A 25,801-nucleotide genomic window follows, 5' to 3' on the forward strand; every position below is an offset into this window, starting at 1 on the left:
GGTCTGCCTTTATATGTTACTTGACCCTTTTCCCTTACTGCTTTTAGTGTTTTTTGTTTGTTTTGTGCACTTGATGTTTTGATTATTATGTGATGGGAGGAATTTCTTTTCTGGTCTAGTCTATTTGGAGTGCTGTATGCTTCTTGTATGTTCATGGGCATCTCTTTCTTTAGGTTAGGAAAGTTTTCCTCTATAATTTTGTTGAAGATATTTACTGGCCCTTTAAGTTGGGATTCTTCACTCTCATCTATACTTATTATCCTTAGGTTTGTCCTTTTCATTGTGTCCTGGATTTCCTGAATGTTTTAAGGGTTAGGAGCTTTTTGCATTTTGCATTTTCTTTGACAGTTGTGTCAGTGTTTTCCATGGTATCTTCTGCACATGAGATTCTCTCTTCTATCTCTTGTATTTTGTTGGTGATGCTTGCGTCTATGACTCCTGATCTTTTTTCTAGGTTTTCTGTCTCCAGGGTACTGTCCCTTTGAGATTTCTTTATTGTTTCTACTTACATTTTTAGATTCTGGATGGTTTTGTTTAGTCCCTTCACCTGTTTGGTTTTGCTCTGAGTGCAGTGGTTCCTCTAGGATGGTTCAGGATACAGCATATTCAAGTGAGCAAGCACACCAGCTAGATGTCTGCTCCATCCAAAAGGACCAAGTGAGGGGCACAAGGGGAGTCATGTTCTTGATTTTAAGAAAGAAGCCTGATATTTCTTTGGAAAATGTGTAAGGTACATAAGTCAGAAGCATGTATTAACAACTGGCTGAGGTGGTGCATAACTCTAATCCCAGCACTAGGCTGCCAAAGCAGGAGGATCACAAATGTAAGGCTATCCTGGGCTATATATGGTGGGACCCATGTTAAAAAATTAAAATAAAGAGTAACGTATTACTGTAAAGAGTCATTCTAGGAACTCACTAGACACTCCATTACAGTTGCATTTGATCCATTTGGAGACTGCTGTATTTTCTAAAAGTTTCAGTCTGGGAGCTACATAGGGTTTAGTATGCTTGTTTTGTGTAGAATGGTGAGACCAGTTATTGTGAAGTAGGAGTTAAGGAGGAACAACTTTTAAGATGGCCCAAGAGCACACATGTCCTTAAGCGACTCAATTCCTGTGGACCCTGAGGATCTAGAGATCACTTTGAAAATCTATGAGCGTTTCTAGTTGACTAAAATCAAATCTAGTCTTAGCATTACCAGTCAGCTTCTTGTGAAAGTCCTTCTGCTATCTGGGCAGTCTGTCAGGCTTACTTGGTTAGAGGTTGGGAGATACCTGAGGAGCAATACTGGGTGGGCCAGGAGAAGCTCTTCCAGGACAAGTCTCTGGCAATTGTCCTTTCCTATGGTGCTTCAGTGTAGCCAGTGGGGGCAGTAGGCAGATGGGGGCCTTGGTGGGCAGGATTTTCCAGCCCTTGAGTACAGCTGGGGTTGTGGCTCCCAGTCTGGCTTAGGTAGAAGATTCCTTCAGCCCTTGACAACAGCCAGTGCCACAGCTCTTGGGCCCAATTCTGACTCCATTGCTCCTCAACCCCGAACAGCCCTCAATAAGCCCTCTTCTCCTGACCAGGGCCTGCAGTCTCTCTTTTTTTCGTCCTTACAGCCTTTTATCCTTCATCTTCAGCTCTTCTTCCTCTTATTGTATTTTTTTTTAAACTAACCTTCCTCTTCCTACTTTGGCTGTTCGCCAGGTGTTGAGATGCTCCATTTGCAGGTGTTGAGGTGCTCCATTTGCAGGTGTTGAGCTGCTTCCCTTTGCAGGTGTCGAGTGCTCCCTTTGCAGGTTTTGAGATATTTCCCTTTCAGGTGTCGAGTGCTCCCACTGCAGGTGTGGAGTGCTCCCTTTGCAGGTGTCCTGTAGCCAGCTGTCTTGCTGCATGCACAGGTCCTCTGGCTGTTTAGCTCCACTGACACCATCATCACTCTGCTTTCTTTGGTGCTTTGTTTGTTTCAAGTTGCTAGCACAGTTTACTCTTGTAAGAGTATGCAAGACAAGACCACTAGAGAAAAGATTTCTATTGGCTCTAGTGTTACAAAATGAGAGAAGTTGGCATAGGAGAATTTCCAGGCCAACCAAACAAGCACACCAAGCAGACTTTGAGGAGGAATGCTTGGACCAGTTATGGCCTTTTTTTTTTTTTTTTTTTTTTAAAGGCCAATCCTAGCTATTTATAGCATTGCTTCTCAGGATCAATCTCAGCTACGGTAGTTTGAGTTGTATGCCAGTCACAGCTTTACTTCCTTAGTTAAGCAAGCCACAGCCATTTCTCTTCCAGCCACCAAGGGGAAGGTATCCTCCTGGCCTACATGGAAACGACTACAAGGTCATTTAGAAGATGTAATAGCAAAAAGCCTGGAGCAAATGATTCCAAACAACCCAGCTGACGGTGCTTTCAGGAGTTAGGGAAGAACAGCTGTAATCTTTGCATCATTTTCTCCAGGCATCCACGGAGTGTTCAAAATGGCTGATGCTGGCATACGGATAATCTGGCTGGCTGACTAATAGTCCTTTTGCTCAAGGCAGGCAGGGCATTGAGAGAATTGTCCAACAGCTGCTAAATAGCAGGTCCAGTTGTCCATCCCTCAATGTCTGTGCTTATTTATAGGAAAAGAAATACTAGAAGGAGTGCTCGTAGCAAGAATGTAAAGAATGTATCATTACCACTAATAGTAATTTTGCAAATTTTAACAGTGCTTAGCCCTGGCGCAGGGCCCCAGGGAGAAGTGGGTCTTTCTCATTAGGATCCAAAGATCTGGGTAATACAGTTTTTTAAGCTTATCCAGTACGATAGTCTAGGAAGCCAAAGCAGAAAGGGATGTGAGTATTGAATGCATTTGAGGGCTTCCACAGAAACGAGCAGCAGAGTTGCTCTGTGCTTCATAGTCAACATCAATATGTGTATGCATGTGCATACTTATGTGTGGTGACAGTATCTGACACATAGAAAACTCCTGGAGGACAATTCAAACTTTACCCAATGTTCATGTTAGTCATTTCTGTTTCTGTGTGTCTCCTTTGCTTCTGTCTCTAGGTCAGAATCTTGCTCAAGTCTTTGGTACAGGGTACTGTGCAGGCTGCTGGGGGAGAAAAGATCGTACTCAGTGCTAGGCCCAACATGCTACAATATTGACTTCTGGGCTAAGATGTGCCACTGGGGCAGTGGTGGCATGGCTGATAATGGATAAACAACTACTTTCTGACTGAATCTGAGGCCTGCTTCATAGGACAGAACTCACTCCTGATAACGTAAAGCTGGTAAAAGGCCCATGGCTGGGGAGGTCATAGGCCCTGGGTGGGAGCATAATATTGTTGTTTGCTATGTGGTCATGTTGTTAAAGTTTCTTCTAAATATTTTTATTTACATAGTTCTGTGCTGATCTCAATTTTGGCTAGAAAAACTAGCCTTTTTTCATTGGGCAGTGGTTAGCATAGACACTTCTAATTGGCTAAACTGTTAATGATAAATGGCTGTGATTGTTCAGTACCAAACAGGACAACTATATCATCCCCAGAAGACTCACAAAAAAGGGGGACAGAAAGAATGTAGAAAGGCTAGGAACCCTGGTGACCCTGAAGGGACGGAAGGCATATCGTCCCACTCCTGGGCACCCGGCACCTGTCACATAGCTACAGCTCCCCACAGCCCTCCATAGATTTGTGGCCATCATTCATGTAAGGGCAATGCCCCAAGCCCCTCCACAGGTAGAGGATGTGACCTGGGGTCATGTAGCCTCAAGACAGATCTCCATTTTTAAAAAAATGATCTTTTGATGGTGTAATTTTCAACAGTCTTAAGAATGTTCCTGTTAGCTCTAAGGAAACTCAATTCTTAAGAGAGAGACAGATCTCCATTTTAATGAGGTACCTAAAGGCCTGGAGAACTTAGCCAATAAAATTTCCTTCCCAGACACTCCTCCCTGTAAAAGGTATTTAACCTCAGGCCTGCCCTGAGAAGCGAGGTACAGCTTTACTCATCCACTTTCCACCATGGCGATAAATGCCTTAAAACAAAAACAAAACAAAAAACCAAACCAAACCAAACAAACAAATCCAGAGAGAGAGAGAGAGAGAGAGAGAGAGAGAGAGAGAGAGAGAGAGAATGTAGAAGCCAGGAGATGTGGGAAGAGAGCTGTGAAATGTCTTTCAATTGCATCCATAAACCCACATCAGCTGTGATGGCCTGCACAAGACCCAGTCAATCAAACTTCCAGCATGGACTGGGTAGAGGCTAATAAGACCCCATCCTTATCTATGGAGACATTGGCTTATTGATAGTTTCTGGAAGAGGGAGAATCATTTTGGGGATCTCTCTCTCTCTCTCTCTCTCTCTCTCTCTCTCTCTCTCTCTGTGTGTGTATAAAGAAGACATGAAGTTAAAAGAGAAACAATTTTTTTGGGAAGAAGGTTAACGGGAAGTTGGAGTGGGGAGGTGTGGGTGGTTATGATCAAAATGCATTGTATACATGTGGAAAATCAATAGTGCCATAATAGACAGAAAATATCACATGAATGATCTTGTTGGATTTGAAATCTCTCTGTGAAAAATTTTCAAATGTCAAAATTTCCTGCATAGCATCACTTGTTATGAGGTAATCTCTTCCCATTCCTCAAAAGCATACAAAACATGGAAGGTATTATGGGAAAATATGTTTTAGGGCATACCACTTAAAATTTATGTAGTTCTAAACTCTCACTGGGTATGTTGTTGTAAAGATTATGAATAAATTAAGTTATGACACACCAAATACTGGATTTTTACCTTTAAAAGGAAACTTAGCTTTTAAAAAACCCGCTTTAGTAGATTGTATAGAGAAAGATGGAGTGATGGAGATTTGGCAAGTGCACCAAGATGGGAGGGAACACAGACTTGGGATGATCTCATTGGTGGAGTGCTTGAGCCTAGCATGAGCAAGACTCCAGGTCTGGAGTCCCACTAAAGCAAAGCAAACCAAACACACGTGATGATAGTGATGATAGAAGACACTATGGTAAATCCTTCTAAGATGGAGCATGTAGCCAGATGGGATGAGAGGAGGAAATATTAGGCATTAATTCTTACATGTCAGATGTCTCCTTGTTGTGTACTCTGTGCTAACTGCTGGTACTTGGTGGCAGAGCATATACTAAGTGGCCATGAGAAACGAGATGCAGTTTCTATTATTACCCTGGTTCCTTACCAATGACAATGAAGTAGCTCATGTTCAGAAAACAAGTGCTGTATCTGAACCGCCTCTGCTAATGAACACTATTGGGGCTAGAACTTGTGTCAAGTCAGTTTTTTGTTAGGAGCCTGATCATTGATGTCATGTTTCAATAGTAATGGCATTTTATCTTATTTTATTTTTATTTAAATCAAATGATTCCTTCTGAAGCTGGTTCTGGCTTTGTCAATTACATTAAGACAATGATTTGGGAGGAATTGCTGCTCAAAGGTGACCTGAATCATTCAGAAGCTGACGAGGTCATTCCTTACAGACATATTTGGCCACACAGGGCTAAGCTGAAGATGGATCAACAGCAGATTCAGTTCAGAAATCTGCTTAGCGTGATTATCAAGATGAAACAGTTGTGAGAGTCTGGGAGAGACTTTTCCCAGGCATGGTTCACTGGCCTGAACAATTTTTCAGTAGAGGGCTGCAGCAACAGCCTCTGGGTCCAGAACCAATCATCCCTGCTATAAATGTACCACCTAGTCTGTGTCACTAGATGAGAGACCTCAGGGGTGTTAGAAACAAAGGCTCAAAGAGACAGATGGGAATCAGGAGCTTTTGATTATGCAGAAAGGAGAAGAAAGACACATCAGGTAAGAAAGAGAGATAGTGACAACTGGCAACATGGCAGATGTGTAAACCGTTTGGTAGGTGACAATATCCCTCATGTTATTCTCAGAGGATGCCTGGGCAGATTCCCTTCACACAGGATAAATGTGTAGGCTTAATGCCTTAAGAGATTACATTAATCTCTCAAGAGATTGTCCTAGATGAGATTATAAACCCAGGGCGGCTAATATCAATTCACTGGCATCTTGCTAAGACAAAACCCAGGCTTCTCTTTAACTGTTCTCATTCTTGCAGACACTGTGGTGTTTGTTATTGCCAGTGGCAACATGGAGTCCTGGGCTTTGGAGAGATGATTTTGTCTGAAAGATTTCATTTAGTAGCTGTAATACGAGCTTGCTCTCTGTGTTTTTGTAGGTGCAGAATGGATGCTGCGACACTCTTATGTGTTTCATTAAATTCTGGGAACTCTTTAAAGGCAGGGCTTATCTGACCCCATTAGACTTGAAGGAGCCACACCCTCCTTTGTGTAAATACCCAAACTGTGGATGCTGGAGTGATCTGGCTTTACAACAATACAACAATGCAATTACAACTCCATCATTGAGACAAGTAAGATTGGAAGTGAAGACGGGGTGGGGAGGGTAGGGGGTGGTAAATTTGGAGTCTTTTTTTTCTCCGAAGGGTAAGGACATTTGACTTTAAACTTTAATTCATTTGAATTTTACTTATGAGGGAATTTAATATTTGGAGTTTAATCTCATTTTAGAAATTTAATAATAAAGAGATTTAGTACTTAGAGTTAGGGCATCTATATGTTGTCAACTTCGGTTATTGATATTGTTGTTTGATTTCACTGTTGAACTTAAATGGGGCTACATTAGGGATTATGACTCAGGTGAATTTGGATTGTGAGCATAACAGGGAATGAATTTTAGGTTTAGTTATGGCGTAGTCTTAATTAATCTATTGGGACAATAGCTGAATTGAATTCCAACATTCATGGAGGATTTATAGCCCTTGAGAACTTGTTTGGAGGATCTAACAGGAGTTCAGCTACTCATAGACCTTTGAGTGAAATATGGTCCTCTCTGTAGAAGAAGTCCTTCTCTTTTGACTGAGCATAGCTCAACTTCAGGAGGAATACACAAAGAGCAATGAGGAAGGAAGAAGACTCTGGCCTCACTAGCCAGATCAATGGAGTCTTGGGTGATGGGTGGGGTGGCAGGTGTAACCAGGCCATCCTCATATCTGTTGTTGGAGAATTTATCAAGGTGTACTGCTGTTAGCTGTATATATGATCATTCTAGGGTTATTGATCAGGATTGGTGCATCAAAACAACAAAAAGTAGAGCTTTTTTTAGGTGAAATAGTTACACCATATTCCTTTATGGAAGGAGCCTGGTCAAAGAGAGGTTCCCAGCCATGCCTCTCTACATGTGTTCCTCCTTTCAGGGTGGCCACCTCTTCACTCTGGCACAACATTGGTGGTTTAAAATCTGCTCAAGTGGGAATATTTACAGTGTAGAAAGAAGCAGATGCTGCACATTATGGCTTTTGTACTGGAGAGGGTTCAGCAGGTTACTCGAAAGAGTGACGTCCTATTGATGACTTTATGATAAAAAAACCTCAGTATCCCCTTTTTTCTTCCTTTGTAGTGTGTGTGTGTGTGTGTGTGTGTGTGTGTGTGTGTGTGTGTTGAGGATCTTGCTCTAGCCTGCTGATAGCATATGTTTGGATCTGTTCTTAGCCACATGATGATGACCTTGGCAGTGAATACTCTGCCCCCGAGACAGGGCACCTGTCTGGTACAGCATGACCTGGGGTGGGTGATTAAATCTGTCTGCATCTCGGGATCAGTGCCGAGCCATTTTTGCCAAACCAGTCTCCTTCAGCTTTAAAATCGGTATTTTCAACTCCATGGTTCTGACTTTTCTTACTGGTTCACATCTCGAAGGACAAAGAGAAAAGTATTCTGGAAAGCCTTGCAAACCTCAACATTCATGCTTGCCCTCTAGTGTCTGGGGAGTCATATGAACTTACAGTCTTCTAACGTTGTTGTTAAAATATTACCACTTTTTAAAATTTTTTTCTTGTTTTGGGAAACAGTCTTATCAAGAATTGGAAATTTATAGCATATATACATAGGTATATTTAAAAACAATGCTCATATAATTCAAAGAAAGTTTTATCTCCTGTCTTAGATGTAAGCATGATAATGAAATCCCATTTCTATCCTGCCCTTCTTACATAGGTTTTGCTTGTGTGTGTGTGTATAAAATCTTTTATTAATATTTTTAGAATACTTTATGAATTTATAGATATGTTGAAAACACAATACAAAGAATTCTCATATGCCCTTCATTCAATATTAACATCTCACTCGGTCATGGTACATTTGTCAAAACTACAAAACACCATTGGTGGATTACTAGTGACTAAATTCCAGTCTCTCCTTGAATCTCTACAGGTTTTATATCAATGTTTATTTCTTGTTTAATGATGTAACCCAGGACACTCCAGCACATCTGCTCGCTGTGTCTTTTTAAGTCTCCTTTGGTCTGTGACTGCTTCTCATTCTTTCCTTGTTTTTCATGACCTTGACAATATTGAGAAATCCTGGTTGGCTGTTTTGTAGAAAATCTTTCATTTTGGATTTGTCTGATATTTTTCTCCTTAGCAGACTGATGATACGGGTATTTGAGATGAATTATTCATTGTTCTCAGTACTTAAAAACAAAACAGATAAATATACTTACATGGGTAAAGATATGGATTCAGGAAAGCACACTTGTAGTTGGTGAGGGTAGGAAGAGTTAGGATGGTGGGGGAGGTGGATGCGATCAAAATTCATTGTGACATATATGAAACTGTCAAATAATAAATAAAATGTTATTCAAATAAAGCAAAAACATACTTACATATGCTATATAACATTGTTTTGAATCTTAAAAGCACGAGATACTATTTTAACAGCTTTTTGAGACCTTGCTTTTTATCTTCAAACTTGTTTTTGAGCTCTGTCTTTTTAAAAACACATTTCTTTTGCTATAGTGTAACATATGCATTCCTAAAAAAAAAATCTTCATGTTCTGCATGATTTGTGCACTAAAAATAACAGGGATTGTGAGATAATTAGGCCCATAGATAATTAGAGGCAGACCATTCAAAACCTATGCAGGAACACACCAGAGGGCTAACATGAACAGCAAAAATCCAGTGACATTATTAGCACAGCAAAGGCTTCTCAGAGCCTTTCACCAGCCTCACAATTAGTCCCCCTCTTCTGGCCTGCAGTTTAGAGGCCCTATGACCTTTGAGAAACATTTCTTCTAGGGTTATCATTTACAACAGGGGCTGGGCTCATGGAAACGTAAAAATCTCATTGTGAGTGTAGCTTCTCCAGTCATCGATACAATTTTGTGTTAACACAGAAATTCTTGGCAGCGTCTTCATCAGCACTTGCAGCATCACAATATAGCTTAGCGCTATGGAATGCATAGCAATGTTTAAGCCACTATAAACCATCTCCTGCATGTACTAACCGTGCTGAGACAGAATTCTCAGCATCTTCATTAAGAGCTTCACAGCTGACAAGAAATTTTCTTTGCTTGTAAGAAAATGTGGTCTTTATTGCTTCACCATTAACCTGGGGAAAATGACATATGAGTGAATATAACCTTTATGTTATATTGACATTATTCTTAATTTATGTAAAGCTTCAATTTACATATTGGAATGAGGATGACCTAATTTACATCCAGCCACTTGATTTGTGGCTGAACAGGATGTGTACATATCTTCCTCATGTCTTTTAACTGAGGTAAACAATTCCTTCATATAAAAAAGCATTTCTCAGATGGAAACTTGGGATTCCTTGACTTTCTCCCCCTGAAAAACAAACAAGGCTGCAAAAAATGTCTTCTGTACATGTCATTGAAGGAGATTTTTAGAGGTTATGGTGATAGAAGCAAGACTGTTGGACTATAGGGTATTGGCTTCTTATTTCTATTCAGTCTATTGGCCCTCTAGGCTTCTCTCTTGTCTCCCCCTCCCCCATATCTGATCCTGTTCCACTTTTCCCCTCTCCCTCCCCTCTTCCATCCAGGTCTCTCTCTCCCTCTGCTTCCCATGATTATTTCCTTCCCTGTTCTAAGTGGGGTTGAAGCATTCTCACTTGGGCCTTCTGCTTGTTAGACTTCTTATGGTCTGTAGATTGTACCCTAGGTATTCTGTACTTTTTGGCTAATATCCACTTATCATACCATGAATGCCCCTTTGGGTCTGAGTTACCTCACTCAGGATGATATTTTCTAGTTCCACTCATTTGCCTGCAAAATTCATGATGTCTTCATTTTTAATAGCTGAATAGTATTCCATTGTGTAAACGAACCACATTTTCTGTATCCATTCTTTGGTTGAGAGACATCTGGGTTGTCTCCAGCTTCTGGCAATTACAAATAAGGCTGCTATGAACATGGTGGAGCAAGTATCTTTGTAGTATGGTGGGAAGTCTTTTGAGTATATACCCAAGCTGTGTCTTTAGGTAGATCTGTTTCTAATTTTCTGAGGAACCTCCAAATTAATTTCCAGAGTGGTTGTACCAGTTTACAATCCCACTAGCAATGGAGGAGTGTTCTTTTTCCACATCTTTGCCAGCATGTGCTGTCACTTGAGTTTTTGATCTCTGATTGGTATGAGGTGGAATCTCAGGGTTGTTTTTATTTGCATTTTTCTGATGACTAAGGTGTTTGAACATTTCTTTAGGGACTTCTCTGCTATTTGAGATTCTTCTGTTGTAAATTCCCTGTTTAGCTCTGTACCCCAATTTTAATTGGGTTATTTGGTTTTTTTGGAGGTTAAATTATTGAGTTCTTTAAATATTTTGGATATTAGCTCTCTATTGGATGTGGGGTTAGTGAAGTTTTTTTCCCTCAATCTGTAGGTTGCCAATTTGTCGTACTGACTGTGTAGTAGTTCTCTGGTGGAATTTTGGGGGTCACTTATGTATGCTATCATATCATCTTTGATGAAGTGGATTTGGCTTAATGCTGCTTGTGTTATAATGTTAATTTTAGTCTCTAAAACTGCTTACAGGAGTGTCTGCACTTAAGACACCGAGGGACCCTACCTCCATTGGTTCCAGTTGGTAAATAAAGATGCCAGTAGCCAATGGCTGGGCAGGGCAGACAGAGCAAGACTTTTAGAATTCCTGGGCTTGGGACATGTAGGAAGGAGAGGAGGCAGATTTGCCATGACTCAGAGGCAGAGGGATTGGGTTTAGGAAATACAGAAGAAAAATCATCTAAAATGTAAATGGAAGGGGAAAGTGGTCCTATGGAGGGAGCTGCCCAGAAGGTAACAGGGCAGCAAAGATAAAACAGAACTAGAAGGTGTTAAGCCACAAGTACCAGAGGGAAATATAGGCTAGCTGTGGGGAGGATTAGGAGTGCCCAGCCATTGAGGTTGCCAAGCCATATCAAAATTAACTGGCACGTGTGTGTGTGTGTGTGTGTGTGTGTGTGTGTGTGTGTGTGTTTAATTTGAGAATCCAGAGAGTTTTATGGGCAGTTCCAGTGTTTGAGCATCCCGTCGGGATCTTGGAGCAGGTTAACTAAATTACCACTACACGTTGACATCTTCCTTTCTAATTTGTATCTCCTCGATCTCCTTTTGTTGTCTACTTGCTCTAGCTAGAACTTCGAGTACTATATTGAATAGATAAAGAGAGAGTTTGTAACCTTGTCTTGTCTCAGATTTTAGTGGGATTGCTTCTAGTTTCTCTCAATTTAGTTTGATGTTGGCTGTTGGTTTGCTATATATTTCTTTTATTATGTTAGGTATGTGCTATGAATTCCTGATCTCTTCAAGACTTTTAACATTAAAGGGTGTTGTATTTTGTTGGAGGCCTTTTCAGCATCTAATGAGATGATCATGTGGGTTTTTCCTTGAGTTTGTTTATATAGTGTATTATGTTGATGGATTTTCATATATTGAACCATCTCTGCTTTCATGGGATAAAGCCTGCTTGATCATGGTGAATGATGGTTTTGATGTGTTCTTGGATTCAGTTTGTGAGAATTTTATTGAGTGCTTTTGCATCGTTATTTATAAGGGACATTGGTCTGAAGTTCTCTTTCTTTGTTCTTTGTGTGGTATCAGAGTTTGTAGCTTCATGGAATGAATTAGGTAGTTTTCCTTGGGTTTCTATTTTGTGGAATAGTTTGAAGATTATTGGTATTAGCTATTCTTTGAAGGTCTGGTAGAATTCTGCACTAAAGCCTTCTGGCCATGGGCTTTTAGGTTTTTGTTTGGGAGGTTTTAGATGACTGTTTCTATTTCCTTAGGTGTTAGGGAACTGTTTACATAGTTTTCCTGATCTTAATTTAACTTTGGTATGTGGTATCTGTCTAGAACGTCATCCATTTCCTCTAGATTTTCCAGTTTTGTAGAGTATAGGCTTTTGTAGTAGGTTCTGATGAATTTTTTCTTTTGAATTTCCTCAGTTTCTGTTGTTATGTCTCTCTTTTCATTTCTGATTTTGTTAATTTGGATACTGTCTCTGTGCCCTTTAGTTAGTTTGGCTAAGGGTTTATTTATCTTGTTGATTTTCTGAAAGAACCAGGTTTTGGTTTTGTTGATTCTTTGTTTTATTCTCTTTGTTTCTAACTGGTTGATTTCAGCCTGGAGTTTGACTATCATTATCGCTGAGCAGAGAGTTGTTCAGTTTCCATGACTATATGGGCTTTCTGTTGTTTTTGTTGTAATTGAAGTCTAGCTTTAGTCTGTGGTGATCTGATAGGATGCATAGAATTACTCCATTCTTCTTGTATCTGTTGAGGATTGTTTTATGTCTGATTATATGGTCAATTTTGGAGCAGGTTCCATGAGGTGCTGAGAAGGTGTATTCTCTTGTTTTGAGTAAAATGTTCTGTACATATCTGTTAAATCCATTTGGTACATACTTTCTGTTAGTTTCACTGTGTCTCTGTTTAGATTGTGTGTCCATTGCTGAGAGTTGGGTGTGAAGTCTCTCACCATTATTGTGTGAGGTTCAATGTGTGTTTTGAGCTTTAGTAAAGTTTCTTTTATGAATGTGGGGTGCTCTTGCATTTGGGGCATATATGTCCAGAATTGAGACTTCCTCATGGTGGATTTTTCCTTTAATGAATATGAAATGTCCTTCCCCATCTCATTTGATAACTTTTGATTGAAAGTCTATATTATTGGATATTAGAATGACAACTCCATCTTGTTTCTTCAGACCATTTGCTTGGAAGACTTGTTTTGAGTGTTTTTCTCTGAGGTAGTAACTATCTTTATTATGAAGGTGTATTTCTTATATGTAGCAAAATGTTGGATCTTGTTTATGTATCCATTCTGTTAGCCTGTGGGTTTTTTTTAATTAAAGAATTGAGTCTATTGAGGTTGAGAGATATTAAAGACAGATAATTGTTAGTTCTTGTTATTTTGTTTGTGGTGGTGGTATTATGTGTGTATGATTCTCTCTCATGGGTTTGTTATGAAATTTTTAGTTTCTTATGTTTTCTTGGAGGGTGTAGTTACCCTCCCTGTTTTGGAGATTTCATTCCAATATCTGTTGTAGTGTTGGATTAGTAGAAATATATTGTTTAAATTTAGTTTTGTCATGGAATATCTTGGTTTCTTCACCTATGATGATTGAGAATTTTTCTGAATATAGTATTCTGGGCTGGCATTTGTGTTCTCTTAGGGTCTGGATGAGATATGTCCAGGATCTTCTGGCTTTTAGAGTCTCTGTTGAGAAGTCTGGTTTAATTCTGATAGGTCTGCCCTTATATGTTACTTGGTCTTTTCCCTTACAGCTTTTAATATTCGTTCTTTGTTCTATGCATTTAATGTTTTGATTATTATGTGAATAGAGGATTTTCTTTTCTGGTCTAATCAATTTGGTGTTCTGTAGGCTTCTTGTACGTTGATGGCCATGTCTTTAGGTTTGGGTAATTTTCTTCTGTGCTTTTGTTGAAGACGTTTTCTGGCCCTTTGAGCTGGGATTCTTCACCTTTTCTATTCCTATTATTCTTAGGTTTGATCTTTTCATTGTGTCTTGAATTTTCTGGATATTTTGGGTTAGGAGCTTTTTATGCTTTGTTTTTTCTTTGTGTCAGTATCTTCTATGGGATCTTCTATGCCCGAGTTTCTCTCTTCTATCTCTGGCATTTTGTTGTTGTTGCTTGCATCTGTGGCTCCTGATCTTTTTCTTAAGTTGTCCATCTCCAGGGTTGCCTCTCTTTGTGTTTTCTTTGTTGTTTATATTTCCAGTTTTAGTTCTTGGACCATTCTGTTCAATTCCTTTATCTGCTCCATTGTATTATTTTGTATTTCTTTAAGGGATTTATTTGTTTCTTCTTTGGGTTTCTATTGTTTACCTATGTTTTCCTCTATTTCTTTAAGGGAGTTCTTTATATCCCCCTTAAAGGCCTCTATCATCTTCATGATGGGATTTCAGGTCATTATCTTGCTTTTCAGGCATGTTAGGGTATCCAAGGCTTGCTGTGGTGGGAGAACTGGGTTCTGATGGTGCCAAATTGCATTGGGTTCTGTTTCTTATGATTTTTCACTTGCCTCTGGCCCATCTGTTTCTCTCTGGTGTGTCTCTTACTGGGACTAGCCTGTTTGGAGGCAGGTAGATCTCTGTGACCTGAGTTAGAGCTGGTCTCCTTGGAGGCAGGCAGTGTTGTCTCTAATTAGGTGTGTCCCCTGTGTTTCTGGTTATAAAAGGCCTCCTGTGTCCCTGGGCCAGAAAGAAGGTGTAGCTGGAGGTGTATGTGTGTGGGTAGGTCCCGTGTCAGCTGGGCTGAGTGGGTATCCCAACTGGCATGAGTATTTGGGTGAGATTCTCACCTTTATCTTTCTTTGCCTGGGAGGCAAGCAGGCTGTAGTATGTGGGCCAGTATCAGCCGATGATCTGGCCCAGGTGGGGAAATGGACCGGAAGGAAGATGGTGCTCGGGGTAGGTGTGGGTGGGGGAGTAGGTCCCATGCCAGCTGGGCTACAACACAAACATTTCCCTTCATTTGTGATCATTCGATCTTTTATTTCTTGTTTTACTATATTGAATTGCACAATTTACATAGCAAACATCTCATTACTACAAAGGAGTGGTTCTAAAATTTCATTGTGTATGTGTGGTGTGGTGTGGAATGGAGTGGTGTGTGTGTATACAAGCACCGTGCACATTCCAAGGCCAGAGAAGGATGCTGAGTGTTCTTTCTCTGTCTCTGCCTTAATCCCTTGAGTCAGGGTCTCTAACTGGACCTGAGGCTGGCTATTGTTTTATTAGATACTGACCAGAGAGCTCCAAGGATTCATCTATGTTTGCCCCTAGTGATGAGGTCACATTTGTGCAGGGTCATATCCTGTGTTTTTATGGTGATAAAGATTCAAACTCAGGTCCTTATTCTTGCCTGACAATTGTTTGTTCTTATTGAACTAACTCCTCAGCCCTCAATTTTAAGAATTAAGTTTTTGTGGAGTTTTATTTGAAATTTTTATTTTTAATTTAATAAGGATGGAAAAAGGTGAACATTTTAAATAGATGATCCCTTTGAATGATGTTTTGATGTTGCTATTTAAGTTAATCAAGATGGCATAAATTACATTGATGGATTTCTCTAATTTTCTGAGGAAAACTTTTGACAGATAAATGCTAATCATTTTTACCTACTCCCTGTGGCTGGCTACTGAGAAAAGATTCTGACTTACTGCAGAAAGTCATGGGAATTATTCAGGCAGTCAATCCTTGTTCAGTTGCATGGCACTGGGTGTTTGGCCTCACTTCTGCTGTGAATGCTTACATGCCTTGCCCAAGCTTGCTGAGCTGTTTAGCTCTAACTTCAAAGCTTGAAGCTTCTCACTCTACCAGGGAACGGCTGCCATGAATGCTGAGCTGTTATGTCATATTGCTGTTGTGTGTCATGGCTCCTGCCGTAACTGGGGGGTGGGGTGGGGTGGGGGGGAGAAATGATTTCTCCCAACTTGTAGTTCATAGCTGTAGAGTAGGGATTTCTCTCCCAAAGCTTGGTATTCAGTCCTATATCCCTGATACTGTTTCTCCTGTGACTGTCCCCAGCAAAGCTGCCCAACCCACGTGTATGAGTTCTGCAGGGCCTTTGCTTTTGTTTGTTGCCCATCTTACTTAGCTGTGATGTTTTGATTTTTTTTCCTGTGTAGCTTAGTTATATCAAATTTATTTTAGTTTTTTGTGCATGGATAAAACTTTCAAGTGCGATAGATTTCTCATTTTCTGGTCTTTTTATTTGAATTCTGAATTAACTTATTCTGAATTAACTTATTATGGTATTCTTAAAATAAGTCAGATAGCCTTATCTTTTCTTTGATTTTCTTGACAATTTTCTGACATCCATTGATGGATCATATTTTAATCTTATTTTTAATTGACAAATAATTGTTGGATGGGTTTTGGGGCACAAAGATATTTTTAGATATTGGCATTGTAGAATGACCAAGCCAGGCTATTCTCAAACCTATCACTCACAATGTTTGTTATTCCTTGTGGCACTCTTACTGATTCTTTTTATTTTTAGGACACACACACACACACACACACACACACACACACACACATTTTTTGACAGTTTTATTTCTTCTCCTGATTAGCAAGCTTCTTGTCATGAATCAGACATGGGTCTTGTTTATACATCTTTCTTAGGTTCTTTTGATTTGTCTACTGCTGTCATCCATAAGATTTTCTATTTCTTCCTTGATTATTTTCTTACTCCTAATCTAAACACTTCTTTCTTTAAAATAATAGTTTCTTTGGGCTGAAGATTTGGTTTGGCAGTTAAGAAGACTTGTTGCTTTTCCAGAGGACATATGTTCAAATCCCAGCATCTATATGGTGGTTTACAATGGTCGGTAATTTCCATTTCAGAGATGCTGTCTTCTGACTTTCACAGTTACCAGGCATGCAGATGGTGCTTTGACACACACACACACACACACACACACACACACACACCATATAATAAAAAATTTAAATTAGAAAAAAATAGGTTGTTATTTGCTTGTTCATACTGCATATAACCAAATTCTCTTAATTAAACATTTCTTCTTTTCTCTTGTCTTTGGAGACAAGTCTCATGCAGTTAAGGTTAGCCCAGAACTTGGAATATTGCAGAGGATGACTTCAGACTCTTGGTCCTCCTGACTCTATTTCCTAAGTGCTGGGATTACAGACTTCTATCACCATTATGAGTGTTGCCCATTTGCTCCTAAATTCCTAAGACATGCTTATCTGTGTCTGTTAAGTGAGGGTCATTGCATTGAGCCTTTCAGTTTGCCAGTGGATGCCCTTACTTTCTCTAGCCTATCTCTAGCAACTATGAGAAATGAGCAGGAAATACTGGCAGGGCATATCAATTTATCAACAGGGTTGGAAACCTTCTAGGGATCTACAAACTCTTGGGGCAATATCCTACTTGGGCTAAGGGAATTTTTCTTCCTCAGGCTGTGAACAAGAACTCTGCTGCTTAATGCTTAGGTAAGGGAGTGAGGTGTGGTCTCTAAGACCCCTAATCAACACTGCTGCCTCATGCTTTGGCACCCATTTCCATTATCCTTTCCTTTAGGGTGCACCAGCACATTTTCTCAGCAGCTTTTCCATGCATGTGTTTTGCGTTATGATCTATTCCACTGATGTATGCTTCCTGCTTTCTGGATTTTAGAGAATTCATTTTCCTTTCTCCCAATGAAACTCCTTTCTTCCCCGGCACCATATTGATCTACTTTTTTAGAAACATATTTTCCGTCATTTGTAGGAATTGAAGTGGGAAGAGGATATTGGCATCTGTGCTCAGTCCATTCCTGCTTAAATTTGTCTTCTATGATTCTTCTGTGACTTCTTCCTTCAGTTATGTCTTCATCTATGCTCTACAGTCTACTGACAGTGTACCAAATCTGGGTCAGGCGTGGTATCAGTTGTCTTTCAAGAGGATAGTAGTGTTACCCATAAATAAAAGGGTATGATTATTTTTTCTCATTTTTTTTGTAACAGGCATACTTGGTCTTATTTGTATAAGTCAACAAGCACTTATTTATTTATTTGTTTATTTCACATTGGAGGCCCAGCTTGGGCTAGAGACTAATCACCAATTAGTGAAAGCCACTGATCTAGGTGTTACTCAAAAAGCTGTTTTGGTCTCACTCACATCACGCTTGATATGCAAGTGATAGTTAGATGTCTTCATACATTGCTCTCTGATGACTTCACATTTGGTCAGGTTTCTATTCTTGTCATTGGCTCTTGCACGTCTCTCAAATCTGCCTCTCCTGAGTTCTTAACTGCTCCTGCCTATTTCTGACACTTGTCACATTTACCTTAACTTGTCTGGCTAATGGCTTAGCCTGTGATCTTTAGCAGCAGTTCCTAACATTTGTCATGGTGAAATTGATGTAAAGCCCATTAAGTGTATGAATTTATAATCTTACTTACTTTAACACAACCCTCATATTTTCTTCCATTAAAATTTAGAAACACTTATCCAAGTATATCATTTTCTTGTTTATAACCTTATTTATAAACCTTCAAAGCCTCTCAATTGCTTGAAGTAAAATGGCTTTAGAAACAATATTTTTATAGATTATTTTATTAAGAAGTTTATACAAGGAGTAGAAATAGTATAGTGACACATTATGAGTAAAAATGCAATATTTTTTTTCTGGTAAAACTGATAATTCTGATGGTTACTAGGAAGTAGGAAATATGAAGTAGATGTTTTATTCATGACTTAATTAGGTCAATGAGGTGAATAAAACAATGAACTGTTACAATCTATAGAACTTTGACTGATAAAACAGTAAAAATTTGGACTATAAATACATTGATTTACTAAAAAATGGACTACTGTGGTTATAGGAGTTCAAACACGATTTTGAAATTTGTGTATGGTAGTAGAAAATAAAGTTTGGAGGTTGGTAGCTAAGTCATATTATTCTCTTAGTCTCTATGATGGTTAATTTTAATTTTCAACTTAATACAATCTAGAATCTCCTGGGAAGAGCATCTCAGTAAAGGATTGTCTAGATCATGTTGATCTCTGGGAGTTTCATGACCTTAACTGAAGTGGGAAGACTGCCCACTGAGAGTGGCACAATTCCCTAGGCAGGGGATACTGAACTGCACGAGAGTGGCGAAGATGAGCTGCGAACAAGCATGTATGCATCCATTGTTCTGTTTCTGATTATGGTTGTGATTTGGCCAATTCCCTCAAGCTCCTGCCTGTCTTACTTCTCTGTTATGATGGACTGTAACTTGGAACTGAACAAAAATTAATCCCTACTCATCTAAGTAGCTATTTTTATCATAGCAACAGGAAAGGAAGATAAGACGTTCTTGAATCTCTCATATTAGTTTTTTGTGGCTCAATTTAAATGCTGTTTCTATGTAAAAGGCTGGCAGGTTTCCTATGTAAAGATGCCAGAATGTTTCAGGGCAAGAGATGACCAACATGAAACCAAGGTCTTAGGTCCAGGGAGTGCTATAAAGGTATTTCTGTTTTCCCATGCTCCTTGAGATGTAAATATTATAAACCAACTGAAATATATAAATTAAAACAAATGGATTTATGAATAACCTACTTTTGAAGATCAGAGTCCAGTAAGAGCACTGGTAACAAATGAATTCAGAGACTCAATGTGCTTGTCTCTCATAATTGGGAGTCAAAATTGGAGTGGTGGGACCGGAACTCACTTCTTAAGGCCTTTAAATGTGTTCATTTTAAAGCAGTGTGCAAGACTTCATGCAAGCCTTAGGAACTGTGCTGAATGTCAGACGTTGCATAAGATAAAAAAAACACCCAGAAAATCAGTTATTAAATTTAATGAGACAGACAGAGAGAGAGAGAGAGAGAGAGAGAGAGAGAAAGCGAGAGAGAGAGAGAGGTGTGTTTATGTTGTTTCTTCTTAAATGATAAGAGGTCAGAACTGGAAATCCTTGGGTTAAGGAAGAAGATACGGAACAATGGATGTCCTGGTTACAAATAGCCTTTCTACCTTCCTTCTTCTTCCTTCTGTCTTTCTCTTCCTTCTCTAAAATGCCATGTTTATTATAGTTTTGGTGTTTGGAGAAATGATAGAATGAAGGTGAAATTAATGATGTGTAAAGCAGAAAGAAACATTGGGGGGGGGGCAAAATTCATTAGGTGCTGGGCCATCTGAGCCTGCGATAAAGGTGCAAGTTTGACATTAGATACATCCACCAACTGTTTATTTCTTATGAGGAGTTAAAAAAGCTGGTAGATTTTACAGTGGGAAGATACAGAGAGGTAGCAACCAAGCTTCAATATGAGAATGACCAAATTCATAATGATTTAACAAAATATAAGACCGCATATTTTTTTTTTTTTTTTAGCAAGTATTTGGGTAAATGATATTCAACGGTTGAAATAATGGCTTTATGATAACATCGACTGTTATCATAAAGAAGCAACCTGTTGAGTTGCTGTGTCAGCATCTACTTGCAGCTTGTTATGGCAAGGTGATTTCTCTCTCTCCCATCAGCGCTAGCCAGAGGGCAAGGAAGAAGCAAAAGGAAAGCCACACATCTTCACTGTAAAGGATCCAACCTAGAGAATGTCTCTTTTCTGTCCAAACCTCATTCTGACTTGTAGCTGAGGCTGAAAAATCTAGTCTTTGATAGGATGAGAATACATCTCACTAAAAGTGGAATTACTGAATGAATGGTTCTCCACTTCAGGGGATACAGTATTTTTTTTTCCCTCTAATTTCTCAATTAAAGGGTGACTTGTGAAGAATGAATGAGATTGTGTTCAGAAGTAAGTTGAAGGAGCACAGTATTCAACTAGAAGACTGAGGTAAGTAGAGAACTGCATAATTGTTGCTAGGCAGTGTGGAGGGACCACTTAGACTCTGAACAAAAGAAGCAAACACTGACCATCCTGACTCCTCCCTGAATCTTCCACATTTAAAAAAAAACCTCCAAAACCCAAACCAAAACAAACAAATAAACAAACAAAAACCCAGTCTGTTTCATGAGATTGAGCCCAGTGGTACATTTGGGATAGGGGCGGTGTTCCATTCAGTCAAAGGTCTCTGATAAGTCTATGCAGTTGGCCAGGGTGCTGGGAATGGAATGCTTGTTTTCTTCATTTCCCAATATGCAAAAGAGCAGCTTCCAGAGGAGGTCAGCAGATGCCAGAAATGCAACCATCCTATGCACACACATGAGCGCTCATCTATTAAGCTAAAATTTCCCATTATTTTCTCAGCATAGATAGGCAAAGTGGAGCCTTGGGAAGCTTTCTCATTTTTCCTGTCACACAGAAACTGGTGATTCAGGGGTCACAGGAGTTTGTAATAAATAACCCACATTGATTTCTCTGTTCTAGGATGATTTTTTGCTTCCCTTCCTCCCAGTGGTCTGATGTTTACCCCAAGAGGCGGTGTTAGGAAATCATTTACAAAGTGGTTCAGCCTCTCCATCTGCTATAGTTATAAATCTAAGGATGGGCTGGGCCTGAGGCAAGGGATCCAGGACTTATTGTTTTTGATGTCTCAGACAAAACTTTGTCCTCTTAGTCCAGATCCCAGCAGCATCGATAGCCATGGAGAAGCTACTATGGTGCTTTCTGATCATGATCAGCTTCTCTCAGGCTTTTGGCCATGAAGGTAGGAGCTATTATAAAGATTCTTTCCCTAGGGGAGAATGGTGGGAGCTTAATATTTTACATAAGAAATCAAGGAGCAGGAGCAGGTATAGCTGTATTGATGTAACCTCAGAGAGGGTCAGATGTCTCCTGATCCCAAACTCTACTTGTAAGGGAGGGATAAGTCTTCATTATCTGAGAAACTACTCACTGTCTTGGTTTTCTGTCTCACAGACATGTCTAAAAGGGCCTTCGTATTTCCCAAAGAGTCAGATACTTCCTATGTGTCTCTGACAGCAGAGTCAAAGAAGCCACTGAATGCCTTCACTGTGTGTCTCCACATCTTCACTGCTCTGAGCACAAGCCGAAGCTTCAGTATATTCTCTTATGCTACCAAGAAGAACTCTAACGACATTCTCATATTTTGGAATAAAGATAAAGGGTATACTTTTGGAGTTGGTGGGCCTGAAGTACAATTCAAGGTTTTAGAAATTCCCGAGGCCCCAACACACATCTGTGCCAGCTGGGAGTCTGCTACAGGGATTGTAGAGTTCTGGGTTGATGGGAAACCCAAGGTGAGAAAAAGTCTACAAAAGGCCTACACTGTGGGGACAGATGCAAGCATTATCTTGGGGCAGGAGCAGGATTCATATGGTGGTAACTTTGATGCAAAGCAGTCTTTCGTGGGAGACATCGGAGATGTGAACATGTGGGACTTTGTGCTATCTCCAGAACAGATCAACACAGTCTATGTTGGTGGGACACTCAGCCCCAATGTTTTGAACTGGCAGGCACTGAGGTATAAAGCATTGGGTGATGTGTTTATCAAGTCACAGCTGTGGTCCTGACCTACTGTTGTGAGCCCTGAGGCACCTCCTGGGATTACATTCTCTCTCTTGTCTCCAGTTATGAACCTTTTAACCTCAGCAGATGTTATAGGTCTGTTCTGTGAATATGGCCTTTCACATCTTTCTCTGCAGTCCTCAGCACTAGAGCATGGAATTTAAATGTAAGGCTTCTAGTGTATGCATCCCGCTAGGACTCTTTATTAAAGAGAATCTGACTTACCCATGGTTACACACACACACACACACACTCACACACACACACACACACACACACACACACATAATTGAAAAAAATTTAGGCATAATCTCTCTCCCTCACATTGATGAGAAAATAGATGAACAGAAAGGAAAATAATATTTTATTGTTTTTGTTTTAGAATGTCATAGTGAATGCTGTATTTACATCATTTTTATCCCCCCTCTCCAAATCCTCCCCTATCTTCCCTAAATTTCTCTTAAATTCATAACATCTTATTATTAGCCTTATATGCACACACACATTATCTATCTATTGTGTATTCATATCTATCTGTCATCTATTTATCATCTATCATCTATCTATAATCTATCTATCTATCTATATCTAAAATGTATTTATCATCTATCTGTATCTATCACCTATTTATATATTTCTATTATCTATCTATCTATCTATCTATCTATCTATTATCTATTTATTTATCAGTTATTTATCTCACATTTAGTGCTTCTTGTATTTTGTTGAAGACTTGAGACTGGATAATCTACCAAGAGGTCCATCCCTGAAGAAAACTGATTGTCCTTTTCTCAGGAGTCACTGATTACCCCTAGCTGCTAGCTGTTCATATAGAGTTGTGACTTTGTGAAATTTCTTCTGGCCATGTTGCATGCCTACTGGTGTCATTGTGGTACAGGTCTTGTTAAGGCAACCCAGAGTGATGTCGCACTGACTACACTGTGCTCAGAATCAGTTTTTTTTTTTCTGGAATAAAATCTGTACCTTAACTTCCCAGATCCATGAGTCAATAAAGTCACTTTTGGCTTGAATGATTTTGAACAGTTTCATGACTAACTTCATTATTGACCCTCTGAAATGAAGACTCTGAAGTCAGGCTGACTGCCACTGTTTTGCAGACTCATATCCGAGCCACCCTACCTTCTGCTGTTGGGGTCTTTTGTGGCGAGTCTCACTGAGATGAACAGTCTTGTTTTGGAGACAGCTGGTCATTCATGGGATTCAGGTGTGGGGTTTTGATACTCTCCCTTTTAGAATTCCATTTTGAGAACAGAAATCTAAGGACCTTTGAGATTCATGAATCTGGAGTCAAGTCCAGTGATGGAATACTTTTGTTTTAGTCTGTTTGGCTGCTTTTTGGAAACAGATCCCTCAATGTTTCTGTCTTTTCCCAGAGGAGTCCTTTATCACGGTCTTTCTGGTCTGGGTAAACAATGAAGTCATTCCATAAAGTTTTACTCAGGGTTGGAGAAGGGGCTCATTCAGTCATTATTTTGGGGAAAGCATAGGATAGAATGGTTAAATCTAGAGGTTCTAGAATCAGGTCCATGTCCTGGTTTTATATCTTACAATCATGTGACCTCTTTGAACTCAGTTTTCTTTATCTATAAATCAGGAGAAATAATTTAATTCATGTAAAGGGTCATTGTAAGAGTCAGATATGATTACACAAACAGTAAGCTCTTATAAGAGCCACCCTCTGTTATTAGTAGTTGGGTTTGTACTACATGCCTAAACATTAAACCCTGAAAATAGTGCTATTGAAGTTTTGTCCAGGTTGACAGCATGTGTGTTTCTTATTTGCTAAGAATTCAGTTCAGACCGTTAGGAGGATGAACAGAGTGTCTTTGAAGAAATTATTTATGAATATCGATTTCCCTAATTGACCTTTGATAACCGTTTAGAAGCATAAGAGTTAGGGAAATACATTCTTAGGCAAAAATGTTAGTACAGATAATTCTCCACTGTCCTATTAGGGCAGATCCATACAGCCTGACACTCAGCTAAGTGGGAGAGAGGGTTGATGCTCTTTTCTAGTTAATGAATCTAACCAAGAGATATGTCTTAATTATAGAAGGCCGTCCCAACTCCTCAGGGATGTAGGATGAGCTAATATGTTCTTCAGAATTCAATTATGGGTACCTTGATACACACAGTCTAGTGGAGAGCCTCTGGCCCTGATGATTTTATCCAGGGAAATTTTCAGAGGTAGTATTTACATCTGGTGTGGATTAAAAAATCTTAATAAATATTTCTATAGTGCTTCAATTTAAGCAATTTATGGTTCTGGTGGATACTTTGATGTAATTGTCTTAGAAAATGTATTCCTAGGTACCTGGTGAATTGTCATAATATATGAAGTTGTTAGAATATCTAATAAAACAATATCTGCTGAGGATGATTTTGGTTTGGGAATGTTGGTGCTGTTATTTTAATTTGTTTTATAAGTGGATAATACCCATCTTCCATGGTGGTCACTCTCAGTGATATCGATAACACTGTGTCATCGAACTGGGCTTTTCAGGGATCATGTATCAAGCTTATCCAGGAGCATTAAAGTGCAGGTTCAAAAGACAGAGAGTCCCGCTCTACTTAAACCCTGATATTAAAACTAGGCAATGGCTAAGAAGATGGCTCAGTTGGTAAAGCACTTGTCTTGCAAGCCTGAGGACCTGAGTTCGGTACCCAGAGCCTACACAAAGTTGCTAGGCATGGTGGTCCATATTTGTAGTCCCAACACTGGGGAGGTAGGAACAAGGGGATCATGGAGGCTAAAGGGCCAGCCAGTCTGATCTAAGATGGTAAGCCAGATTAATGGGAGACTCTGTTTCAAAATATGTGTTCCTGTTGATGATCTCGAGATTGTTTTCTGACTTCTACACACATGTGTGAACACGTACACACACAACTGCACACACAGATAAGCCTGCATGCACATAGATATGCACACACACACATACATGAACACTTAAAATCAAGGCAAAATATTATGCCTTAATCACAAGAAATTACAAGAAAGTAAATTATGTGATTTTATTTATTTATTTATTTATTTATTTTTCCTACAGAAAATGAAGACTTCTAGTTTTAATGTTCAGGCAAAGCCTGAAGAGACAGTATATGTAATCATGTATAGGCTAAATCCAGAAGATTGAGCAATAGCATAGGTCAGAGCACCCAAGGATGGTTAACTATGCACACAACTTTCTTCTGTAATTGAAAATTGATGCTGGTTGTGGTGGCACATGCTGGTAGGATTTGCTGAAGGAGGCAGAGGCAGGAGGATCACGAGTTCGATGCCAGCCTGGGCTATACATTTGCCAGGCGGTGGTGGCACACGCCTTTAATTCCAGCACTTGGGAGGCAGAGGCAGGCGGATTTCTGAGTTTGAGGCCAGCCTGGTCTACAGAGTGAGTTCCAGGACAGCCAGGACTATACAGAAAAAACCCTGTCTCAAAAAACAAAAAAAAAAAAAAAAAAAAAAAAAGAAAATTGACATTTGGTACAAAGGTTAG

The 25,801-nt window shown here is 39.5% G+C and overlaps 1 protein-coding gene across 1 annotated transcript; it reads left to right on the plus strand.

Moving 5' to 3' along the window:
• The first annotated feature begins 21,300 nt into the window (after positions 1-21,300).
• On the plus strand, positions 21,301-24,687 carry Crp (C-reactive protein). The gene is made up of 2 exons (XM_034520590.2): positions 21,301-21,465; positions 21,678-24,687. The coding sequence occupies exons 1-2, from the start codon at positions 21,402-21,404 to the stop codon at positions 22,289-22,291; spliced, it is 678 nt and encodes a 225-aa protein (XP_034376481.1). The 5' UTR covers positions 21,301-21,401; the 3' UTR covers positions 22,292-24,687.
• The last annotated feature ends 1,114 nt before the right edge of the window (positions 24,688-25,801 follow it).

The sequence above is a fragment of the Arvicanthis niloticus genome, chromosome 16 (assembly GCF_011762505.2).
Source record: "Arvicanthis niloticus isolate mArvNil1 chromosome 16, mArvNil1.pat.X, whole genome shotgun sequence".
Lineage (NCBI taxonomy): Eukaryota > Metazoa > Chordata > Mammalia > Rodentia > Muridae > Arvicanthis > Arvicanthis niloticus.